The sequence below is a fragment of the Vitis riparia genome, chromosome 18 (genome assembly GCF_004353265.1).
Source record: "Vitis riparia cultivar Riparia Gloire de Montpellier isolate 1030 chromosome 18, EGFV_Vit.rip_1.0, whole genome shotgun sequence".
In the NCBI taxonomy this organism is placed as follows: Eukaryota; Viridiplantae; Streptophyta; class Magnoliopsida; order Vitales; family Vitaceae; genus Vitis; species Vitis riparia.
This window is the reverse complement of record NC_048448.1, coordinates 3,570,060-3,594,354: the sequence shown is the minus strand read 5'-3', so window position 1 is coordinate 3,594,354 and position 24,295 is coordinate 3,570,060. Positions and strand designations below refer to the sequence as shown.

The 24,295-nt window shown below is 37.0% G+C and overlaps 3 protein-coding genes across 3 annotated transcripts; 2 read left to right on the top strand and 1 right to left on the bottom strand.

Annotated features, from left to right (window-relative positions):
• The first annotated feature begins 1,305 nt into the window (after positions 1–1,305).
• Positions 1,306–1,686, top strand: LOC117907124 (glycine-rich protein DOT1-like). The gene has a single exon (XM_034820515.1). The coding sequence runs from the start codon at positions 1,306–1,308 to the stop codon at positions 1,684–1,686; it is 381 nt and encodes a 126-aa protein (XP_034676406.1).
• A 752-nt stretch (positions 1,687–2,438) lies between these two features.
• Positions 2,439–3,475, top strand: LOC117906127 (30S ribosomal protein S13, chloroplastic-like). The gene is made up of 3 exons (XM_034819085.1): positions 2,439–2,606; positions 2,820–3,044; positions 3,123–3,475. The coding sequence occupies exons 1-3, from the start codon at positions 2,493–2,495 to the stop codon at positions 3,285–3,287; spliced, it is 504 nt and encodes a 167-aa protein (XP_034674976.1). The 5' UTR covers positions 2,439–2,492; the 3' UTR covers positions 3,288–3,475.
• A 5,458-nt stretch (positions 3,476–8,933) lies between these two features.
• On the bottom strand, positions 8,934–11,565 carry LOC117907529 (protein terminal ear1 homolog). The gene is made up of 4 exons (XM_034821093.1): positions 10,690–11,565; positions 10,015–10,134; positions 9,750–9,894; positions 8,934–9,562 (listed from the first exon to the last, which is right to left on the bottom strand). Exons 1-4 carry the CDS (start codon positions 11,304–11,306, stop codon positions 9,395–9,397), a joined length of 1,050 nt encoding a protein of 349 aa, XP_034676984.1. The 5' UTR covers positions 11,307–11,565; the 3' UTR covers positions 8,934–9,394.
• Between the last annotated feature and the right edge of the window lie 12,730 nt (positions 11,566–24,295).

Below are 24,295 nucleotides of genomic sequence, written 5' to 3'. Positions count from 1 at the left end.
AATTATTGTGAAGTCTATTTTTACATGTCACTATTAAAAAAAGAAAATTCATATTTGAGTATCTTAATAGAAATAAGAAAATTAAAATATTTTCATTGAATTTTAAAAGCCAATTTTTCAAAAAAAAAATTTAAGACCATTACCTTTTTAGTGTAAGCCTCTAAAAGTTTTTATATTTTACATAAAAGTTATTATTATTTTCTATTTTAAAATTTATCTTAAAATTCAATTAACATATTTTTATTTTCCTATTTATTTTTAAAATATTTATAAATTAACTGAAAAATTAAATTTTATTTCAAAGGATTTTTTCTTCTATTTTTTAATTTTATCTTTAAAAAAGTTAGCAATCTATTTTCATAATTGTTGGATTGTTTAAAATTTGAAAATAATTTTTAATACTTGTTCGTTTATTGCAAAATTTTTAAATGTTTTGGTGAGAGAAAGAAGAAGTAGGTTGTAGAGAAACATTCAAATTCATTTTCACAACGAATTGTCTTATATACTCCTTATACTATTATTCATTGACTTATATGGTTTGTTAAAAGGAATTCATTGGGCAATTGCTTTTGAAGAGGAAGCCTTGTACATTCAAATGCAAACAGTCTATGAAAACCACTGATAAGGATAGGATGCACAAATGTGCATAGGTAGTTGTGATTAAGGTTAAATCAATAAAAGGATTCCTCTAGTAAGGAAGAGAGGCTTTAAATATGGTAGGTGAGAGTGAAAGTGAAAGAAGGCATCTTCCTGTGTTCCTAGCTTCCTCTTCATCATGGAATATGGCGAATAACTTTATTTGCCATAGGATTTTTATACATAATATAGGATTTGTGTAATAAAAATATCAACTGGTGTTACTTGAGAATGGTTGTAATTTTTTTTTATGGTCTTAAGGCATACTAGTGAATAATTCACACGAAATTGGGCCGCCATATCCATTCTTACCCAGTCGCTAACGGGCCAGAAGCCCAACTAACGTAACTGTATAGTGTATACCGTTTAGTCTATTATAAAGCTGATTTCCAGAAGATACAAAGCAACAACAAGAGTGGGGGGTCAATTCCAAGTTCCAAGTTCCAACCACCCAGCGCACGGCAAATACGTGGATGCTTGATTTTATAATGGTAACTTTTATTTCGCAACCACCCAGTGTTGTTCTTGACTTTATGAAAAAAAAATAATGGTAAGGACCCAAAAATGAACGCTGGTGTTAGGGTTATTATAGACTTAGCGGCAGCACTCTGCATTCTGATCTCTAGTTGTACTTCAAAGATCACAGCCGAGGCTCAACCAAGGGCTAACATGGCTGATCAGGGGCAGGAGGGAGGCTGGAATTTCCGATACGGTGGCGGCTCGTCGAGGGACGGGAGTTGGGAGTACCGTTGGGGTTCTGGTTCAGGTCCTGCAGGTGCCAGTTGGGGCTTCGGCGCAGGTTCTGGCAGGAGTGGTGGTGGGCCTAGTGGATTTGGGTTCGGATGGGGCGGTTCTTCTTCAGGTGAGGGTGGTACTGGTAACTTCGGATTTTATGGTGGCAACTTTGGGTTTGGCCCGTTTGGGGGCGGTGGTGCCAATTTCAATGGCGGATTCGGATTCGGGGGTGGGAGGAATCCGACCGGACAAACAGGTGGGCATGGAGTTGGGGGAATGAATCCAGGAAATAGAGCTGGCGGAAACCGTTCTTGAACAAGTGCTGTATGGATTATAGTTGGCTATGTATGTAATGTGTATGTGTATCTTGTTCTGCTCTCTATGCTATGCCAACTGCTTCAATCCGTCTCTAACAAATATTCCATACCATGTAAAATAATTTTGGTAAGCAGAAAAAGTGGATTTCAAGTGGGCTCAATATGACATTTTATAGTAATTTTGGTCAGGATTTTGATTTCTTGATTGCAATTTATATGGGCTGTAGAGAGACAATTTTAAAACCCTGGGAATTTAAGAAAATAAAAGGAATAATAATAATTCATTTCAATCGAATTCCCCATTGAATTCATCCATTATGGTGTGAAATGTATATTAATTACAATATTATAAACTTATTAGGCCATTGGCCCTATCAAGTCTACAAATACTTATGATGTGAAGTTATTTTAAGTGGCCAAATAATGTTACCATGGGTGTCTATTATATGGCACAACATCAAGGCCTATGATTCTGCAAATCTAATAGAAATGCCACTTTATTGATTAGATGAAATAGTTCATCTTATAAATACGAAAAATAAATAAATAAATAGAGCTAAAAACAAAACAAACATGAATTCCCCTAAGCACGAATTTGAATCTGTTCAGTAATTGGTCATGGGAATCTCAGGCGGAAGTTGGTACTAAATGAATTTTGGAAACAAGGAAGTCAGGAAGCGAGATGAGAAAATATTTTTATTTTTATTTTTTAACGCCCGATTTAAAGGATAAGGGATTGGCTACCTCTCAAGTTATAATTGGCCTTGCTCTTCACTCTTCGTCTTCTGCATTGAGAGAAGGAAGATGGCTCAAGCGCTTGCGACGCCTCTCGCACCCTCGCTCTCCCTGATTTGCAACACAAGAAATTCTCTCTCTCTTTCTAACAATGTCTCCTTCTCCACCCCTGCACCTCCTAAGGTAATTTCCCTTGTTTTTATTTTAGGGTTTTCAATCTGTTTCTTTTTCCTCCGTTTGGTTACCGAGAATTTGTGGAACTCCCAATTCATTCGTCAATAAATTTGTTGGGCACGCCTGTGCCGCATTTCTTTCTCGCCTGAACCAAACGGAGGGCTTGGGTTTCGTGTTATGTGCTGGTCCCCTTCTTTTTTAGGGCTCATCTGTTTTCTACAGTTTGGTGGTCTGAGTATCAAATGCGCCCGTGTTGGAGGTGTGGAGATTCCCAATAGCAAGCGAGTGGAGTACTCTCTTCAGTACATCCATGGGATCGGCCGAAGCCGATCTAAGCAAATCCTCTGTGACCTAGGCATGGAAAACAAAATCACCAAAGACCTGTCCGAAGAAGAACTCATCACTCTTCGTGACGAAGTTTCCAAGTATATGATTGAAGGCGACCTCGTATGGTTCTATCTCACCAAATCTTTAGTCTTTGCATTTGCTTTCTCTCTCTAATTGGTTTGAATTTGAGTGTTACAGAGGCGATTCAATGCGCTGGCTATAAGGAGACTGAAGGAGATACAGTGCTACAGAGGGATAAGGCATATACAGGGCCTGCCCTGCCGAGGACAGCGCACCAAGAACAATTGCCGGACTTTGAAGGGTAAGCGAGTGAGCATTGCAGGAAAGAAGAAGGCCCGTTAACCAATTGATCTCTGTGATTGGTGAAATGTTTTCTGTATTTTGCATATCAAGTACTTTGTAGCAAAAATTGAGTTACTTTTGTTCTTTCTAATCCAATTCGATTTCTGATCTTGGGAAGTATGTGATTGATGAATATGATCTTGTAGTGCAAATTTGATGCTTTGAATTAGAGGAGTCCATCATCTGAAGTTACTTGTGTTGATTTTATACTTGTAATTGGGTGAGTCTGATCTTTTGAACTTACTGTAGTGTGTGAAATTCTAAAAATCCTATATACGTACAAACACACTAGAAGAACCTTCTGCACTGAATCCATTTGAGCTTTTGTTCCATTCATCCAATGTGAGATTGAATCTACATGACCATGCATGTTTTTGTATCTTGCCAGTCATTGACATTAGCTATCATCTCATTCTCATTGTCATCTTAAGCCATTTGGTTTGACAGTATCATTTCTTTGTTGTTACTTCATATTTAGGTCTGCCTTACAGACTGATCAATTTACATGTGATTCAACACAAGTTAAATGGTGTAGGTGAAAGTTGAATTAAACCTCCTATGATTGTAATTTACATATCAAGAGTCACCGATTGTTCTTTTGCTGGTCCTATATCAATAATATTACTTGCGTTCAACCATGTCAATTATCTTTTTGAAACTCATCCCTTCTCTAAAACCACATCTTTCTTGGAAATTTTGAGGCAGTTCAATTAAAGCACAAGTAGGGTGCAACCTCATACTAGGGGGGTTGGCAATTCATATTGATGGATTGTGTTTGTGCCGTGTCAAAACTTAGGCCTTCTATTACATAGGTTAACTCCAAACCTGATACAAATAATAATTATGTTGAATACATAAACTCAAATATATTTATTTCATTTAACCCATTTAATAATTAGGCCCTCTTATTTTATTATGAGGTTGAATTAAGTCTTATATAAGTTTATATGATTAATGTTTTAATCATATGTGTTCATGACTCCATTTATTTATTTAAAAATAAATTTAGAATGAGTTAAATAGTTTGAATCTATAATAAATTAATCATCACGAATATTAAATAGGTCAATTCAATTCAAGTATGTGTTATATAGGTTAATCCAAAAGCTATTTATTTAATAAATAAGTTGTGTAAGTAGACACGAATTTGACCTTTTCCTAATTATACTCAACCCAAACTATGAAAAGTGGATTGAGATTGAGCCGTTGAGGAATCGTATCAAACTTTCCCACCTACCCTGCCCTTTCCCATATTACTTTTTTCATTCCATTACAACTGAAACTTCCATCATTAGCCATATGCAAACTCGGTTCAATGCTAAGGCCAGTTTCATGCAAGCCCGTTTTAGTAAAACCTCAGCCCAGCCCAACAAGCCGGACCATATTGGGCTCAACAGAGGAATTTTGGGCCTGAATACTGAAGTCGAAATCCATTGAACCAAATCTTGAAACATCCTTTAGCAATCTGTCAACTGGTGACCACTAACTAAAGGGCACGATGCATCACGTACTGTCAACTGGTGACCACTAACTAATGGGCACGATGCATCACGTACTTATGGTAAATAACACGTAGAACACTAGGCCGACCCCCTCGTCGGATATTTTTTTTCAAATATTATTTTTAAAAATATTATTAAGACATTATAATATATATATATATATATATATATATATATATATATAACGTGGAAGCCCTCTTGTAAAAAAAAAATGAATTTGGTGTAAAATACCAACTGAATGTGTCAATACTGATCTTGCTTTTTCGAAGGTAATTTTATTTCCACCATTTGAAGAAACAAAGAGTGCCACTTCTGGTGAGTTGGATTTTCAAAATTTTCTTTCTTGATTCACTCCTCCCACCTCCTCTCTCTCCCCCATCTTTCTCGTGCCTGCCCTAATTTAAAAACCCTGTCGTTGTTGCCCTTCGAATCAGCAATCCACAATAACAAAACTCAAGAACCAGAACTTCACTAAACCAAGCAATCAAAGATGCAAATTTAGCAATAATCAAACATAACCCATGAATCAAAACAGCCTTAAAACCAAAATCAATACATAAAGAACAAGCACACCTCAGAAAGTTGAAAACTCCTAAACCTGTAAGGCCAGGAAGACTACAGGCTCAAAATGAAATCGTCCATATTAACTAAGAAAAATAGGGTGTCAAAAGCCCAGCGTAGAAGTCACACTCACAACCACGTCCCTCTTGTCACTCAGAATAGAAAAGGGTGGCGCTTTGACAAAAAACGTACGGAACTTCAGAGAATGAATATTTGGTTTAAAGAATGTCCTTGACAATTCTAATAACATATTTATTAATATAAATTTATTCACTATTTTCTCATTTTTAATTTCATACAACGCAAAATTTATATATATAAATTTCTAACATGCCTTATATCGGTCTTTTTTTGTCTCTTATCTCTTTTGACCAAAATTCCTCTCTTCATCATGGAATATATGTGTACAAAGGCAGTGGTAAGATTCTCATATCATAGAATATTTCTACTGGTCAAATGACCCTTAGCATGGCAACTTCAACCAACATCATCATGACGGGATTAAGAGTGATAATACAATTTATAATCCTATAGTGGCAAGTGCGTGCTATAAGCAAAATCATACAAAAAAAGAAGTGTACGATATAACCGTGGCAAATGTATTGGATGGATATCAAGTGGTTGATATTATTCCTTCAGGGTTAGAACTTTTTGTTTCATATGGTGAATCTATTAAACTTGATCAACCATTAACGAATAATCCTAATGTGAATGGATTTGGTCAAGGAAATGTTAGTATGTAATCATCTATCAATACCTATAAAATGGTACAATGAACAACAATCAATCATCATTTTAACATTTCTTGAAGGCAAAGAAACAAATTTCTCTTAACATAATAAAATATTCATTATCATCTAATGATTCAAATGGTAAATCCTCTCGTACATTTTAATGTCAACTCAAGTGTAAGCTCAAAGTCTCACTCATAAGCACAAATAGGAAAATGTGAAGCTTTCTTAAAGCATTCAAACAAGAACTCCTTACTCAATGGTTATGCTAATTGTGGCAATTGATATTGCCTCAATAGAAGTGTAATTGGCTGAGATGACTCAAGCTATTACTACAAGCACTAAACCTATTAAAGAAAAAGATTTACATATTGCTTCCCTCATGGATAAGATACAAGAGTAAACATTAATTAGTTAATCAAGTAAAAAACCACAAAACCCCATCTAATTATATATCTTAGGAGGATATATGTGATAAATTTGTGACCAATGAGCTTGCTTCAATGGCTATGTTATTTATTCAACACCTAAGTACATGATACAAACACCACTAATATGCATAATAAAAGTCTTATCATAAGGTACACTAGTGTATGTAAAGCCTTATAGTGGAAGCACCGATAACTTGTGAATGTTTGTAGATTACCAACCTCTCAAGTTTCTATAGTTTGATGGAAAGGGCATTCCCAAGCAAAGCATTGTTTACTTTGTTGAAACATGCAACAATGTCATCATATAAGGCAACCTTCTTGTCAAGCAATTTGTGTGATCCTTTCCAAGAAAGACCTTTAATTGATACAAAGATTTAGAGTCAAAGTACATCAATAGTTAGGATCAAATATCGTAAGCTCTTGAACAATTTCTACAACACCCACAAAATTCTAAACATATGATAGAACTTACAAACACAAAACAGTGGAAAGATGAATCTACGATTAGTTACATCAATGGTTGGTGTTTGTTGAGTCTTAACTATAAAGATAAGTTATTAAAAATATAAGTGCTAGAAATGTGCACACAAAATACTTGTAACAAAAGCAATCATTTGGGTTACCTTATTCCAATGTACTTATAGTTTGTGCTCATGCAAAATTAGAAAGTTGCCAATTCATAGATTCCAATTATAGAATAGAAAAATATGTAGCTTACTTTGTTCCACAATTCAATCAATTGTCACATGAAAATTGTTGACCTCAACTTGATTTCCCAATTTTTCATCATAATTCAAAAATGTCATAAGAAACAGAAACGGGGTGTGCAAATCATCATGCATACAAAATGAGGTGGATTGAATAGAACCTAATGTAAAGATTAACTATAAAGCATGCAAACAAGAGGGTCGTAAGTGACACGTGTCCTAACATAGATTAAGGACAAATCCTCCAACACCCCTAATAAATGAACTTTTGAAATAATATAATAATGTATAAAGTTTTGGTGACGTATGAACTCTGACATGCAATGACATCGTTTGATCACACATGTAGTGGTATTGCTTTATCACACCTCAATATATCAATAAACAAGAATCCTTTTATAAGTTGATGGCAATTTCAAGGATATTACTCTTTCATTCATTCATCTTTAATCTCCCTTTAATTGTAACTAACTTCTATTTTGGACATGTAAGACAACAATTTAGAGTGAACAAACGAGACATTGCGACTAAATACTCCATCAATGATCAAGAAAAAATTTCATTCAATTGCATATAATACCTTATGCAAGCAATGAATAAGATGAATCAATTGTACATTAGATCTTCTACTATTACTGAGATTAATAATGAATAGTAACACTTTATTTTGAGTAATAAGTAGATGTCTTTGACATCCGACCATAACAATGAGATGAATCAATTATATATTAGATCTTCTACTAATGTTGTTTCACATCAATGATCACTAAGGTAATGAAAAAATGGAGGAAAGGGGGCATAGAGCCAAAAAAAAATTGTTATAAGGAGCACTAAGAAAAATAATAGTACTTATCATATATTAAATTGTTATGAGAGAGTGAGAAAGGAAGGTCCATGTCCTTAATTCGATTTACCGCTTAGAGAACATATTAGAGACCGAGATAAACATTCTCATAATTATGTAACACCTATTGTTTAGGACTAAACTCCTATATAGGATCAACGATCAACCATCCACATCATGGAGACACTTATTCGGCCTTGCACACATTCCAGTTCTATTAGCACTTGACAAAGGCCAAAGGCAAGTTTGATGACAAGACAAGAGAGTGCAGATATATGTTTGGATACAATCATTTCTCGTGTTATTTGCTTTTGTCTTGATGATACCATAGCAACCTTCTAAATGATGCAAAGCATGTCAATGTTGCTTTTAATGCATAAGTTGTTTTTATGTTCGCATTGCCTCCGATGTTCATATTAATCCTTATGATGCCAATAGATAGAGAGGATGTAAAATTAACGTTTGCTTCTAACATTCAATTTATTCATTGGTTGATGTAACTGTTCGTATTTAGGATGGATGTATCGTGATAACGAGATAAATATAGTTTTAGATCCATTTTCAATGTTTTACAAGTTAATTACCCCTGTATATAAATTGAATTTAGATTGAATATTATTAGAAAAATTATTTGATGATTCCTTGCATAAATATTAAAAGTTAATAATTATTAACATAATTCTATTTTGCCAACTATTTCGATTATGTGATCATGAGAACCTATTCATTAACTATTTCGAAATTATTATTATTTTAAAAAAAAAAAAGACCCTGACAATGAAAGAGATATAAGTGACACTTTTCAAGGGCAATAGTATGGGGGTTTTTTTCCTGGTAGTCGGGGATTACGTAGAGAGAAAAGAACATTCATTTGAATATACAAATCAATGGTGGAGATAAGAAGCTACTCAAAGGCATTTCATAACAAACATGATACACGTAAAATCACATAGCCTGGAAGCAGGAAAATACGTACAACACAAGGCACACGAACCCACGCCTAAGTCCAGTCTCTGGGATCGTGGCACCCACTCCTCAGCTTTATCTCTTGCTACCAACAAAAACTAATACTCCAGCCCAGGCAAATATCCCCGCCCGTGTTTCCAATTCACCCCAGACTGTGATTGACCACACTAAACCCTAGGGAGAGAATGAAAACACTGGTTACATTCGTTCCAAGTTTTCAACTACTACACTTATGCAAACTATACCCAACCCAACAACTACAACTACAACCCAACCCCTAGACATCCTGTACAGTGTCCAACGTTCACTTAATGGAGAGAGAGAGCGAGAGTGTACAAAACGATGATAAGCCATCGTTTCGTTCTTCAATGTTTCCGCATGGATTTGTTGGAAACAACGCGTCTACCGACAATCCGTGGTGTGGTTATGGCGGTCATACCATCTCGAGGAGGAGATAAAACAACCGGGAGGTAATCATCTGTGCTACACTCGAAATTCGAATTCCGAAAATGTCCAACTAGCGCTTCTTTTCCCTGCGTTGGAGAAGCAAAATTGGATCAATGATTGACGGAGAAAGATTTCACCCATCAAAAAGACGAGATATTTCCGAGAAATCGAAAAAGATAATGACACAGGTTGAGGAAAGTGTCAAGCTTAAAGGAAAATAAACAAAATCAAAATAAGAGGAAAGTATAATAAATATGATAACACCACCGTCACCTGGATTCTGGCGCCTGTGATTTCACATATTTTCTTGGTCCCATAAGCCGCCCATGTGGTGTTGTGCAAGTATTTGCAGATCCTAAATGCGGCAACATCTGTGGTGAAGTTCACAAATGCGTAGCCCTTATTGCTGCACTTAAACCTGACAACATATACACGTATATATAGGCACAAGCTCATCGACCAACATGATATGGTGTCACTACATTGTAGAGCAAAGAAAAACAATGGTGCAGTTGAGGAAAAGATTGTTTTCCCTCACCTAAAATCCATGGGCAAGTAGACAAAGTCATACTCAGTACGAAGCGAGTCACACTGCAACTCCGCGTTTCTGTTCTCTACTTGGCAACACTCATCGAGTAATTGTAGCATATCTTTCCTACTGCATTACCATTGATAATGATTTCAACAAAGGTAAAAACACGTTATATCAATATCGATGCATATATGCAAATGAACAATGCAGCTGTATGAATTTGTATAAATAAATCAATCGAATGATGATCTGATGTAACAACGCATGGATGCATGCATGCATGCTGAGAGATCAGCATCATCAAGATTTGGGCAGACAACATTTCCTGAATAGTACAAATGGGTTCGGACAGACAGTAAAGAATGATGCAAGTGAAACTACTGATGGCTTCCGTTTATATGCTTTTTCAGTCTTTAGAATAAAAAGGGGCAGAACATGACAGACAGATATAGCCGGAGAGAAGGTAAGGAGAGGCAATTGAAAGAAAACAATCAACACTTTTGGATTGAAGACTCTGTGTTAAGAGATTGACCAAAACAAGAAAATGTTGCAAATCAAGCTATGTCATGCGCAACAGGAAAACTATGATTGCAAAAAAGAATTGGTAGAGATCAAATTTAGAGAAATTGGCGAGGAATAGAAGTGATATCTGATGTTAGGAAGGAGGGAAGGAGATGGAACCTCATTTTGTTTGGAATATTTCTAATCATCACAGTAGTTTTCCCAGATAGAGAAAGTTCAAGGGCATTGACATCAGAGGGAGGCAAAGGATCATCTCCACAACCATCACCGTTCAAAAACTTTCTGGCCCTCCAAACAGAGGTCCCATTTTTGTCCCCGCCTGGCATAGAACTCCTCCTCTGCGACCTCTTCAATCTCGGTGCAATCATCTTCTTCACCGGAACCCCACTTACTTTCCTTGTCTCACCTCTCGAAGACACCGAATCCCCCAAATCCTCCATCATTTCAGTGACCGAATCTTTCGTAGAACCCACATAGGTAATGGGAAAGTCGCCACTAGGGTAAAGAATGGAAGAAGCTCGCAGGTGCAGCGGTTGATGATGAAACTGTGCACTGTAGCAACCCAAACCGGAATACCTCAACAGTGGCAAGGAAACAGGCTGATAAGCGAAATCCAGCACCGTCGCCGTCGCCGGCAGTTGCATCCTTCCCTGTGTTTCGTACAAGTGATGTGGAAGATAATAAGCTTTCAATGATTTCCATGGCTGGAAAGCATGTGCGTTTGGGTTTAAAGGTTTCGACCCTCTAGGGTTTGTGTTGAGAAGCTGAGAAGCCATGGGAGTGCAAAAGAACAAAACGGTGGAAGAAGAAAAAGAAGAAAGCCGATTCAGAAGACAAACTGATCAGAACACCGGATTTATACGGTGGTGGTAGTGGTGGAGGTTTGGCTCAAGGAATGATTCAGAATCAGAGCAAGTAGAGGAGTAAGGTCCCTCAATCAGACGGTGGAAATTGGAGTATAGAATGCAAAGGCGTGCAAGGAAAGATGGCTTTTCGTATCATGGCTGGCTTTTATGGATAAAAAATAGAGAAAAAAATCTGAGTAATGATGAAAATTGGAAATGGAGATTTCTGATAGCATCCTCATTAAATGCTGCCCCCATCACAAGACAAACTGGAGTTAGCATTGGCGGCGTTTTATGAGAGAGAAGAGTTTCATGCATCCGCTGCGCAGACTTGCCTGCATTCTCTCATCTTTATCTTCCCCTTTGAATTTGATATGTGAATAGATCCCATGAATTTAATATTCTACTAATCCCCCAATTTATTTTTGGGTACTTTTTTTTTTTTTTTTTTACACAAATATAATCTTGCGTAGCATTCTCAACATACATGTACATAAAATAACTGCTAGTTCAATTTATATTCTGAATAGAAAAATAAATTCACAAAACCATTTTCAATGTGGTTGACAAGTTAATTTAATATATTCATATGATTTAAAAAGTAATTAAGTATATTATTATTTACTAAAATATTAAAAATAATATAATATTATCATTTAAATTGATAAATAATAATTAAAGTAATGATTTTTTTTTAATCTTTATCAGCATATTTTCGTTTTTTTTATTTTGTTTGTCCTCACACCTCTCTTACTTAATATAAATAAATATGAAAATAGTAGAATAATAATTTAAAAAATTAAATGAATTTTAATAAAGCTTCTCTTGGCACGGGTAATTGCCTTTGATTGCAATATTTGTGCATGCAGACCATAAGAATGATCGGACAAACACATTGAATTTAGATATTTGAACAGGTAGACCAAATACAAGTGAAATGAAATTCAGTTAGATTATTTTTTCAAATGAAATTGGATAAAATATCTAAACATTTTACAACTTGATTTGAATATTCGGGAGTGAAACTTAAATCAAGCTAGGCTGCCACAAAAATTGTAACTGAAAAGATTTATTATGCATGAAAAATAGTCGAATTCAAATAAGCAGTTCTGCATTACCCAAGGAAATTTTAAATTTATGTAGAGATTGGTTAAACTGAAGTGGGGTTGCTGATGATGGAATGCTTCAGTTCCAGTGATATCCAATGCCAAAAATTATGGCCTCAATCCAACATCAAAGCAATAAATATTTTTGCGTGTTAGTTTATGTTGGAAAGGAGAATAGAGAGAACTTGGACGAGCTATTAGCATTAAATGGGGAATGTACAAAGGAATGGACGTTTCATAAATGAAGAAGGGTTTGACGCCGTTCAGGATCACCGAGTCGAGTAAGCAAAATCTCCAAAGTTGGTGCTTTTCCTCTTTCTGATGGTACAACCGAGTGCTTTTCTTTTATCTTTTTAATTTTTTTGCTCTCATCCTTTCTTTAATAATAGTCTTGGGGATTGCACAAATGTGTATGTTATCTGCTTCTCAACGGTTATGGACCTTATGTTACGGTAATTTTCTTCTTGAGCCATGCAAAACTCAAGTCACAGAAACACAGTCTCTGATCACTAGCACCAAGTCCCAACCAGTCGCCCTTCTTTGTCTCCTCTTTATCTGAGATCTGCAACCCCTTGTGTCTCTTTTACTACATTCATACAAGATGGCTACACCTATATTCTGATGCTGAAACCACAAAATGCTGGGTTAGATTTTGATCCGAGGGCCTGTGGTCGTGGGGTTGACCATTCCCTTTCTGGCTTAAGCACTTTGGTTTCTCACTTGTTCCTTGCCTACTGCACCTCCTGAAAGCTTTAAACCATAAAAAAACAAAAGAAAAACCCTAACACCCAGTACTATCGCTGCCATTGTTGGTATTTCATATAAGAAAAGAACATTGGTCAGTGAGGTTTCTCTCACATTGAAACAAGACTCACTTCATACATGCAATAGGGCATTCCGTGTCTGGGGAAAATTTCCAGATTTCCACCATATCCTGTTTCATTTTTTTGGCCTAGTTCAAATGAATGTCAATGGTAGTCACAGAACGGTAATTTCGTAAGCTACAAATTGTCATTCACCGCTTTGGCGACTCGTGAGCTTTTGCCGATTTGGAATGTCGTTTGAAAATTCCACTTTTATAGTAATGCTGGCTGGGGGGCTGGGCATGACATCAACGGATCGGTCAACGCCGAGAAGGGGTTGGTCATTTTACTAATTTGAAAATTTGAAACAAATCCACTTATTTTTACAATCACGTGATGATAGAACAGCAAAAGCTTGAGAGCTCACTGCTTGTGCCAAATGGGTCTACGGATGATGGGAAGCCCAGTTTAACCCACTAGCCCTAGCAACCCACAGGAACCATGATTATACGGCCCAGCCCTCCTGTAGGCCCATACGGAGCTGAATGGTAAAAAAAATAAAAAATACATAAAAATAAGGAAATTATTATTAAAGAATTAAAAAAATAGGGTATAGGATAGAGCGTGATGATTCTGAGTTCAGAGGATGTGACAGATGGAAGATGTGATGGAGATGGTAGGAAAGGAAAGGAAATGAAATGAAATGAATGATGTGATGAGTTAGTATTGACGGGGCATTGATAGATGATCGGATCATGGAGATCATGGGCCTTAGATCCGCTTCATTGGTGCGTGCAGAAGGGAGAGGGCCGGGCCCGCTCTTGCCCTGGAAAATGGACAAAAATGGTGAGCAAGTGGGGCCCTCTTATCCTAGGGCTGCTGCTCAGTGATCAGTGATCACTGATCACTGATCACCGATCACTGGTCACTGCCACAAGCCCCATTTGGAAATGGCGCAGCTGTAAACCCTGATTGAAGATGTTTCTCCCAATCTGCCTACTGTCACCTCTGCCCATCTGTTTTCTCCCACTCTGTTTCCCATCTGAATGGAAATCATATCCTCTATTCTCTTCATTCTGTTCTCAGCCTTTTCTCTGGACAATCCTAGCTATGCTTCAAACGCCATGGTGCCAGGTTTTTTTTCCTTTTATTTTAATTTTTTTTAGTTGTTTTAAATCAAGTATTCTATTTTTGGTAGTAATAGAAAATTGTGCAATAAATGTGAATTTAAAATTTTGAAGATTAAAATGTCTTTTTTTTTTTTTTTTCTATTTTGCAATTGTTACAGTTGGCCGACTAATCTTCATTTATGTCTTATCCTCAGAAAGGGTTTCATCACCTCGTTGTTGGTTACAACTGTCTGATTGGCACCGTCCTAGAGCCTTCTTTATGGTGGAGTAGATAGGAGCGGAATTCTTGTGACAGAACTTTACCCATCTACTTCATAAGAAAATTAGAATTATTTATGGAATATGTAATCCAAACTATTGATTAATTGTTGGATTATTCAAATCATTAAATTCACACCCAAACATGAAATTTCACAAGGGTTTTCAAAATCAAAATCGTAACTTAAATTTAATGTTGAGCTCATCAATTTGATGCCTCCGATGATGCGATGTTGTTGGGATGAATGAAAGTGTCAAAAAAGGGGAGGGACTAGGAGATAAAGAGGTAAGAGCGTTGAAATTTGAATAGAGAAGTAGTTGACAATCGAGAAAGCGATTTAGAGAATGGGTGGGGGACAAAGTGCAAGCCAGTCTGCTTCCTCCTTTTGTGACAAGTCAAAAAGATTTGCAGAAAGGCTCTGAGATACAAATGATATTCTTCACTATAAACCAAAAAACAAAAACCCACCGTGTATCAGAATGCACGCCAATTTGTCCTCTTTGCCCCATACTCACTCGTATTTCCAAAAGCACCAAGAGAACTAATCCAAAAGACTAGCATTCCCACACCTTTTGCTCTCTCTCTCTCCCACTCTCCATGGATTCTCAGAGGCAATATTACAGAGCCATTTTGGCATTCTGTCCACCTCCATATATACCAATTCTTCTGAATTGGCGCCCACAAGAGTTTGGAGGCGGCCAGGATGCCAAATTGGCTCTGTAAATTTCTCTCTGAGAAGCCTTCACAACAGTCCATGCAAGCGGCAGCAGTCTCATCATGCAGCACCAAGTAAGCAAGAGAACGGGGCTGAAGAAGACAACCATCTACTTTTCTCCGCAATTTAAAGGTTAATTACTTCTTTCCATTTCCCTTAGGCGTATGCCTTCTTTTTCCATAGATTTTGGTGGGTAAATCCGTTGCCCGTTATGTAGTTAGTGTGATGAATTCAAATTTATAGTCGCTCGGTACATGAAGAAGAGATGGTGATCAGGATATGTATATAAGAAACGGGAGTGGTTGTTAAGCGTAAAGGAAGAGGTCAGGATATCAGCAGAGAATATTAAAGAATCCAACAATGGCAATGCGTAGTTGATGAAGAAGACAAAAAAGGTGGAGTAGGTGAGGGTTGAGGCAACTATCAAAGACCAATGTGCAGAGCATGCATGGCCCATTATGTTGAGAAAGTTCAGTAGCGTGTATGGGCCATTAAAGTTCAAAATTTAATTAATTAACAAGGTGAAGTGAAATATTTGGTTTTGTTGGACGTTGAAATTGAACCCACCGCCACTGGGGGTGTGATGGTGTCGCCCACAAATGTTTCTTGTACAAATCCGAATTAACTTTATCAAAAGCTATTCAAGGGTTTGATGATTGCCAACTCCACTGGCCTCTTATTAGTTTTGTACATTGGATTCCTCGAAGCATTAAGGTAGCGAGGCCTGCACTAACTTTCTATTTTTCATTGCTGCCCTAGTACTTGCCCTTGTCCCTTTTTGTCATCGATGGTGTTTTAGAATCCTTGGTGCAATATCAAAACTGCCATGAACCACCTTCAAGTCTCTCACACTCAAGAGAACCCCCTTGAAATTTTATCCTTTCGATCCATAAATATTTTTTTGCAGAGTATTTTCACTTTTCCATATTTTATCTAATATCAATTGAAAAGAAGTCTTTCTATCTTATCGGTTGTTGTTACTTGTTAGTGGGTGTTTTTCTTACAATTTGATGATTTAATTTAAGTTATTAGGTAGATTAAACAATAAAATAACTTAATATTATAATTTAAAATAAAAAATAATTTTAAATATTAAATTAAAATAGTTAATATATTCTTAGTCCTAATTTCTTTTACATTATTTAATATTTACGCATATTTAATAAAAATATATTTAACAAATATGGTTATACATTCAAAACTTTTTTTAAGGGAAAATATTCTTGTAGTTATTTTATATTTTTATAATACTTTAAATATAAATGTTTAATAAATATATTTATTATTTAATATTAATGAAAATATAAATATTAATTAAAATTAATGAAAATAAATATATTTGATAATTTAGAATAAAATTTAAATTAACTTTATAACAATCTTATATTTAAAGTGGAGGTGTCAGATTGACACGGCCCACCCAATTTGGCCCATGTCCGAACACATCAAAAAACCAGGCCAACCCTACCTGACCCATTTACTGTGGCAGATTGAGTCAGCACAACCTGCTACTTTGGGTCCTGTTGGGTCTAAGGGCGCCATCATCTCGGCCCATTGTGCCAATCTACTTGGTTCAATTATTAATTTTTGCTTTTTTTTTTTTGCATGTCAAATATCATTTTGAGGGTTGAATAAGTAAATTAATAACTATAGTGATACAATTCTTTTTCTTTTTTTCTTTTTTCTATATAATTTGTTAAAATATTCAATAAAAGAATTATATTTTTTATATTTTAATTTCTTTTATATCCCAACGTTTTAAATTTATTGTTATCATGATCAATAACAAATTCAAATATGATTTTTTTTCTATTTTTAAAAATAAAAATTTAAATTTTTTACAATTTTTAAATAACAAACTTGATATATGAGATGTAACAAAAATAATCTAAATCTATAGAATGACTTGAAAAAATAAATTAAATATTAATAAGGTAGGGCGTCTCCCTAAACAACCCATCAGTATGGTTCACCAGACGGCCCATTGGCACGGCCCGTCGGCACAACCCAAGGGCATAATACGACACAATTATATTAATACCATATTGTTTTTTCTTTTAAAAATACTCTCTTCTAAAGATAATTTACACCATAAATATTCTAAGTATTGAATTAATTATAATATTCTGCATTCTAATTGTCTTTACAGAAAGTTGAGTTGGATTTGGACCTCACCGAATGAGACAGGACTGAGCAGGGAGTCCGACTCCAATAGTGGGTGGCCCAGGTTTTATATGATTAATTGGACATCTAGCTTTATCTGGGCCGGCTTTACATGGCCCGGAAAACTGTGATGGGCCAATAAAATTGTTATCGGGCCTTCTTCTCACATAGTTCAGTTCTGGGCGGAGCCCAAAAGCATTAAATGAGATTCCTCAACCCTTTTCCCTCACAATAATATGTGAAGGTAACCTAACATAATATAGAAATAGAGCCATATATATAAGACAAGTCCTTATAGAATAGTATACAAAAGGGACCCTTGAGGCGATCGGGTAGACGAGTGTATCTATTGACGCCCACAAGGGTCACCCCTTCAATTAGTTGGATGGTCGGATGATTGGGTAGTTGCAATTTGATGCAAGTGGGCTGCTCCTTTTTAAATTCCATCCACCATAAATAAGGTATCCCCACCCACAACATGGACTTCCCTTTCATTTTTATCTAATAAAATTAATTTATTGAATTTTTAAAAAAAAAATGAATAAAAATAACTTCTCTCATGGATTCCCACCCTATAATTGAGTAGAAGGGAAACACTGGGAGTTTCATGTAGCCATGCGTGCAAAGAGAGCTCTTCATCACATATTTGGTGGTTGATGTTAGAAGTTAGAATAACCCCACAAAATTTGAGACGACAACCAAGAAGGAATGGTCTCATCTGAAAGAGATTTATCAGAAATTCTAACGCATCATCAACGCAACACAAGTCATCTTACTTATTGCATCTATTCAAAAGGTTGGGCAGGTTTGGGGCGGGACCCTCTTGTCTTCTACCTCTGAATCATCACCTCATGTATCCCACATTTTGTGTGTCTAATTGTCCACTCACCTTGAGAAAGAGGGCAAGTTTTCATCACAAAAAGGGTGGTGTTTGGAAAATAATTTCAAGTTTATTGGCTCGAGATGTTGGGATATGATTTTTGAGGGTGTGAAAACCAAATTTCATCGGTCAATTATGGAAACCAGAGAGCTGCTTAACTCCCTTTGTAAATTATATTCCCAACAAACAAACGAACGAACAAATATTGAGAAGAATGATTTAAACCACAGACAAAGTCACTTCAATGTCAACGACTCAACACTCAAGCTGCCTTGAAAACAAAGGGAAATAGTAAAGAGGGTTTTCAACCATTTCACGAACACTATAATTGAGGTAAATAGTAAAAGAGGCTGTGAGTCTTTCAAACCCTGAGGTCTGAAGCAATCCTTGTGGGAAAATAGATGAGAAGGAACAAACCACACGAGTCCCCTATGGAATGGTGCTCAATCTAGATCATGTTTAAGCTTTACTTTTGAGACATCATAATTGACTAGGAGTCCAATGATCTTCCTCAGGTGGGTTGTAAAATCATAGGTGTGGAAAGGTTTATGATAATAAATGAAGAATGGGGAAATCTGAAGCATACAATAATAAAAAAGAGGGAAATTGTTGGGCAGATGTCCCCCTGCTTTGGAACCTCATGTTGGGTTTGAAATGGACTTTTCTTAAGACATTGGCCGCAACTCTTATTTTGTTTTTATTGCGACAGCGGAGTGAAGAAGGGTACACAACACCTTTAGCTGTGAGTGGCTGAGTTTTGGTGGATCAGGATGAGACCCGTGAGAGTGAGATGTTCTGAGACTGTCCCAATTCAATCAAGAGCTTTTCCTATCGCTCCACCCATGGAGTTTTATTTTATGTCTCACTTATTGTACAAATTTGTATCTTCAATATTGGGTGGCCCACCTCAAAAATTCATATACTTGTGAGTTGGAGATGAGAATGAAAAACAATTTCATATTTTTTTCTTTCCGTAGAGATGGTGATGAACATATTGAACATGCTCTGTCCCCTACACCAGTTTTCTTTTTTAACTGTACTAAAAAGGGAATAAAATGAAGGGTGGTCTCAATTCTCGGGCGGCCACCATAAACGTGAAAATAGAGATTAAAACCGAATTATTTGATTGGCACTATGCCTAGGAAAATGAAAACCAAGAACAGAGTGATCGGCACGATGTGCTTCTAGAGAACAATGCTGTTGACAAATATTGCTTGTGGGGTTGGTCTCGCTTTGTTGTTCACGTTTATTTCATATTGACCAACGGGTCGTGCTTACTGCTTGGTTCAATGATATAGTGTCGTCAGTCCACGGATGGAATCATTATTTTTGGAAGGCAATTTTACTTTCTTTCTACGTTTATTTTTGACAGATTATTTACATCAGCACTACATAACAATTAGTGACATGCGGATTGTGCATAACATTAGGCTTCTTTATAAAAATATCTAAATTGTAACGGTTAAAAATATCCCATGTTGAACCAGGCAACTGAGGCAAGCAAACCCCACATTTGCGTCCAAACAAACCTATCCCACTTCATTATACAAACGGAATAATATAATGCACCGGTGTTTGAGGATTCTTAAGACACCATAATTAGGGTTAGGAATGGCCTTATCGGGTATAATCTAGATTAGAATTTAAGTAGGTGAACAATAATTGCAACCGTAAAAGAATATAATTATTGGGGAGGAGCTGTCCCCTTCCCAACAGACTCATGCTGGGTATCATGCGGGCTCTGCCCGACACATGGCCGCACCCATTTAACTATTGATTGGGCCCCCAATGCTCAGCTCTGATCGGTGGCGGGGTGTTTGGTAACGTGTTTGAAGCTGCGCACAGTGTGAACATTCCTTGTGTAATTCACATGTTTGGTAACTCCATTGTCCCCTTATCCGACCGTCACCATCCCCAGTCGGTTCTATTCATTCCGCTTTCCGAAATGACTTGGAAACTAAGAAAACAGTCAACAGAACCCATTTGTAATTGTAATCATTAATAACCTAAACGGGCCTTGTTGAGCCCAATGGACAGTTGGAAGGTCCAAACGTGGAGCGGTGATCAGGTTCAGTGTTTGGCATGATAAAAGTGAAATGAAGGAGAAGATGAAGTGTAGGTGGTTGACCAAGCATGAAGGAAGGTATTTTGGAGGGAGGAGAGAGATGCATGCACGTTGAGGAATAAGCGTGCGTGTCTGAATAGTTGTACATGCACGAGGGTTGGAGAAGGTGGCACGTAGTCATGTAACAACCCTGGGTCGCACGCAAATCACCGTTGCCTCTCTCGCACACTTGGCTTGCAGCAGCGATAGGAGCAAGTGGACAGGGCACAGCTAAGAATCGCAAGAATTGCAGAAATTTCCAAAGCTTGTGTCCCCTAATTTAACCACCAAGGTGACCTTAGATGGAGCCTGTCTGCGTTTGACTGTCTTTGTCAAACCACATGTATATCTTCGCCTATATTTATTACGTTAAGGGTGACCAATAATTTTGCACTTTGTGTTGCTTAATGACTTCTAGAACCACTTTCCAAAAGTGCACCTACCCTCTGGCCGTAAATTCAGCACCGCTGATGGATCTCTGCTCACACTAGTTTTAGTCTTTTATGTACCAGGCACTTTGGTGGTGTGGGATTTTTTAATTATGGTATTCATATGTACTACCCACCAATGCTGATAACACGAGGGATTGAATATTTGTTGGCGTTTATCTACAAGCTAGACTCTAGGGTGAAATAGGATACGTACGCATTGGCGATTTTGAAATTGAATTTCAGAGAGAGATGGATTTTCACCAGGAACATGATCATTTCCCATTTTGTTTGGATCGACAGAGGACAAGCAAAGTGAAGGCGATGGTGCTTGATGTCGGGGGTTTTGAGTGGATCAGACGTATGTGGAGAGAAACCTCGTTTTGGGTGCGTCCAATTTATCGTATTCTCCTAAATCCAATCCATCCTTTCACTTTAAATTAAGAATATAATCCATGGGATTTGAGTAAAATAATTATCACAATATCAGCTAGATATGGAATTAGCTTCATTGAAACCTTGTTGTCCTGCCGGTGGGACTGAGTAACGATTTGAAAATGGTTTGAAGTAGAAGTGAAAGTGGGCTTGGAAGATGGAGGATTTACGGAAGTGCCAGAAATAAATAGGTGTCAGACAATAGACGGCGAGTGTGTCTCGTTTAACGTAGACAGAGAGTACAAATTTGTGAAGGCTTTGGTAACTTTACTTTTAATGGTCCTGAGTCCTAGCATAAGCCCATGAACACGGACTGGACCCCGTAGACTCAAAATCAGATGATATCTCTCCGTACCATTCGGTAAATAAGGTTTTTTATGCTTTTTATGCATGCAACTGCCACCTATCAATATCCCCATTTGCCACTCTCTATTGCTATTGCTCAGTCCTCCCCACAGGCCGCAACTCCACTACTCCCACCCTCAGCCTCCTAGTCCTAGCCTTGCTTCTCCTTTTTGAGATTCGTGCAATCCCTTCCCTTTCTTTAATTTGTTTGGTTACCCAGAAGATAGGAAGTTCAAACGAAAAGAGGAGGAAATAGTTTCAAGCTTGGATGCTTGGTTCTTTTAAAGGGAAGGAAAACCCAACTCAGTTCAGCTGAACTGTGCTGGTTGCTTTGATTTCCAAAAGTACTGAAACAGTAGAAAACATGGGTTTCAACTTCCAAGGGATATTCGCTATCTTATTGGGTTTGTGGCCTCTGGGTTAAGGATTAAATTATTACAAATTTTACTTGAAGTATATGTTTTTTTTTTTATCAAAGGGAAATATGTACATTTAAATTCTTTTATTTTATTTTTAAAATAAATATGAATAAAAGTTGCACCAAACATCACATGATTAAATGGGTTGGAATGATGAGTGCGATGTCCCTCCAGCAAAAGTAAGTTTGTTTTACCAACGAGTAGTCATGTTTAATCACAAGCATTTGTTTTACTGTGAATCAGAGTGATTCCACCTCAATCCTCTTCTTAAAAAAGATCACTTGTACGACACTTGAGATTATTACAAAAATATCTTTTTTTTTGGGTGACGGGTGACCCATATCGCAGGAAAATCAAAGATTTATTTTCTGAAAGATACGTATCCAAATCACAAATTACTAAACACATGGAACCAAAAAGGAAAAAGAAAAAGAGAAAGAGAGAGCATGAATGCAGTTACATTATGGAAGGAGCAAGTTTAGATGATTGTTTTGTGGCTGATGGGGAATTGGGGTCGGGGAAGTTATAATGATTACGCCCGCATGGACAGAGCAAAGCATATTTAGAAAGGATTTCATTGATTGCCCAGCACTTACAAGGGCTATGTCCTCAAGGCAGAGAAAGGGAGATCTCATGTACTGTTTGGAAGCTCTTTACTTGTTTCTTAAAACAAAAAATCCCCCCATAAAGTTATAATGTACCCTCAAACTATTAACCAAAAATACCAATTCCGCTGTGGCACTGTCCAAAATCATTATGGTTGCCAATTTTAGGGAGCACCACCTTCCTTAGGAGCTTGCTTTGTAAGAAGTAAGAAGTAAGAACCAACCTCCTTTCTATATCAGTACCACTATGCCCAGAGCATTTGGTCAATCTATTGGGAAGCATTTTTTATTTTGTGATGGTTGGAAAACCATTGTTGGGTTAAATAAAAAAAGGAAGAGAGTTAAACAAAGGGCATAGGGATAAATAAGTGTATTGGGTTGAGAGGGTCACCATACTTCTCTCAAATCCCGGAGGGACTGACTGATTCTTGGAACTCCAAAATCTTATCCCTAGATAATATAAATATGCTACAGGTAAAATAATAAAAAACCTAATCACATTCAGCCTATAATATTGCATCGTTTTGACTCCATCACAAACGTATTGCTCAGACATGGATCCCACTATCGTGGAGGGGTTTTTTTGACCAGTAGGCCGTCTTCTCCTATTTTCAAATTACAAGGTCAAACTATTTCATCATTTAATTACTTAGTTGTTTTAAGAAAATTTATTTGAACAGAACTTTCTGCCAAGTGCAGTCTAGAAAACTCAAGAAATTTGGTGATTAAAACATTAGAAAAAAAAAAAAAAAAACCAAATTGAAATTCTTAAATTTTCATTAACTACTGGGAAATAAAATTGAAGAGAACTCGTCTCTGAAAGCATGAAAAAATCCAACCGTTGAGAACAAGACTTGAGAGGAATCCTGCAATGAATGGAAAGAAGGCAAGTGCGTGTGCCACGTGCAAGCACGGAGCAACCAAACTCACTCGGACCCTTGCTTTTGAGTGAGACCAGATAGACGCAAGAAGGCCCCAAAAGGGTGCAAGGTCAAAAAGAGAAACTGGAGAGGAGAGGGGTTTGGACCCCGCTGGGGAACTACTGTCACAGACTTTGACCTCTGCAGTGCTACCCTCGCACGAGTCCCAATGAGAGGAAATGCCGAGTACCCACAATGACAAAACCATCCCCTTATTAATTTGGAATGCCAGTTGTAGCCTCGTCTGCCACGTGGACAATATATCCCCTACAGCGTTGGCATGATGGAGGGACACGATTTCGGTCAATGGTCTTTGTCACCATGAGGGATGTCCCCAAAAGGAAAATTGAAAATTGAAAAAGGTAAAGGAAAGAATTTTTGAAATATATATATGTATAAAAGAAACAAAGATACAGGAGGGAGAGGGAGGGGGAGAGTTAAAAAAGAAGTAAAAGAAAGGGAGGGCGAGCAGAAACAAGCAACACCAGCCAGCGCATCTTTCTCGTTGCTTTCTCTGCTTTTGATGTGTTAACTCTACCTGCCCAATGCCTCCTCTTTCACTGCAAAAGAAAAGCACTGACCCCATTTTCCCCCCTATGCTCCCATGG

What these genes read in the sequence shown, in the direction of transcription:
- LOC117907529 (XM_034821093.1), bottom strand. Translation starts at nt 11,306, where the DNA reads ATGGCTTCTCAGCTTCTCAACACAAACCCTAGAGGGTCGAAACCTTTA. An exon ending in AATATTCCAAACAAAATGAG is followed by an intron (nt 10,135 to 10,689) that starts GTTCCATCTCCT and finishes ATGGTAATGCAG; the next exon opens with TAGGAAAGATATGCTACAAT. An exon ending in TCACAGGCGCCAGAATCCAG is followed by an intron (nt 9,563 to 9,749) that starts GTGACGGTGGTG and finishes TCTCCAACGCAG; the next exon opens with GGAAAAGAAGCGCTAGTTGG.
- LOC117906127 (XM_034819085.1), top strand. Translation starts at nt 2,493, where the DNA reads ATGGCTCAAGCGCTTGCGACGCCTCTCGCACCCTCGCTCTCCCTGATT. An exon ending in CCACCCCTGCACCTCCTAAG is followed by an intron (nt 2,607 to 2,819) that starts GTAATTTCCCTT and finishes TGTTTTCTACAG; the next exon opens with TTTGGTGGTCTGAGTATCAA. An exon ending in ATATGATTGAAGGCGACCTC is followed by an intron (nt 3,045 to 3,122) that starts GTATGGTTCTAT and finishes TGAGTGTTACAG; the next exon opens with AGGCGATTCAATGCGCTGGC.
- LOC117907124 (XM_034820515.1), top strand. Translation starts at nt 1,306, where the DNA reads ATGGCTGATCAGGGGCAGGAGGGAGGCTGGAATTTCCGATACGGTGGC.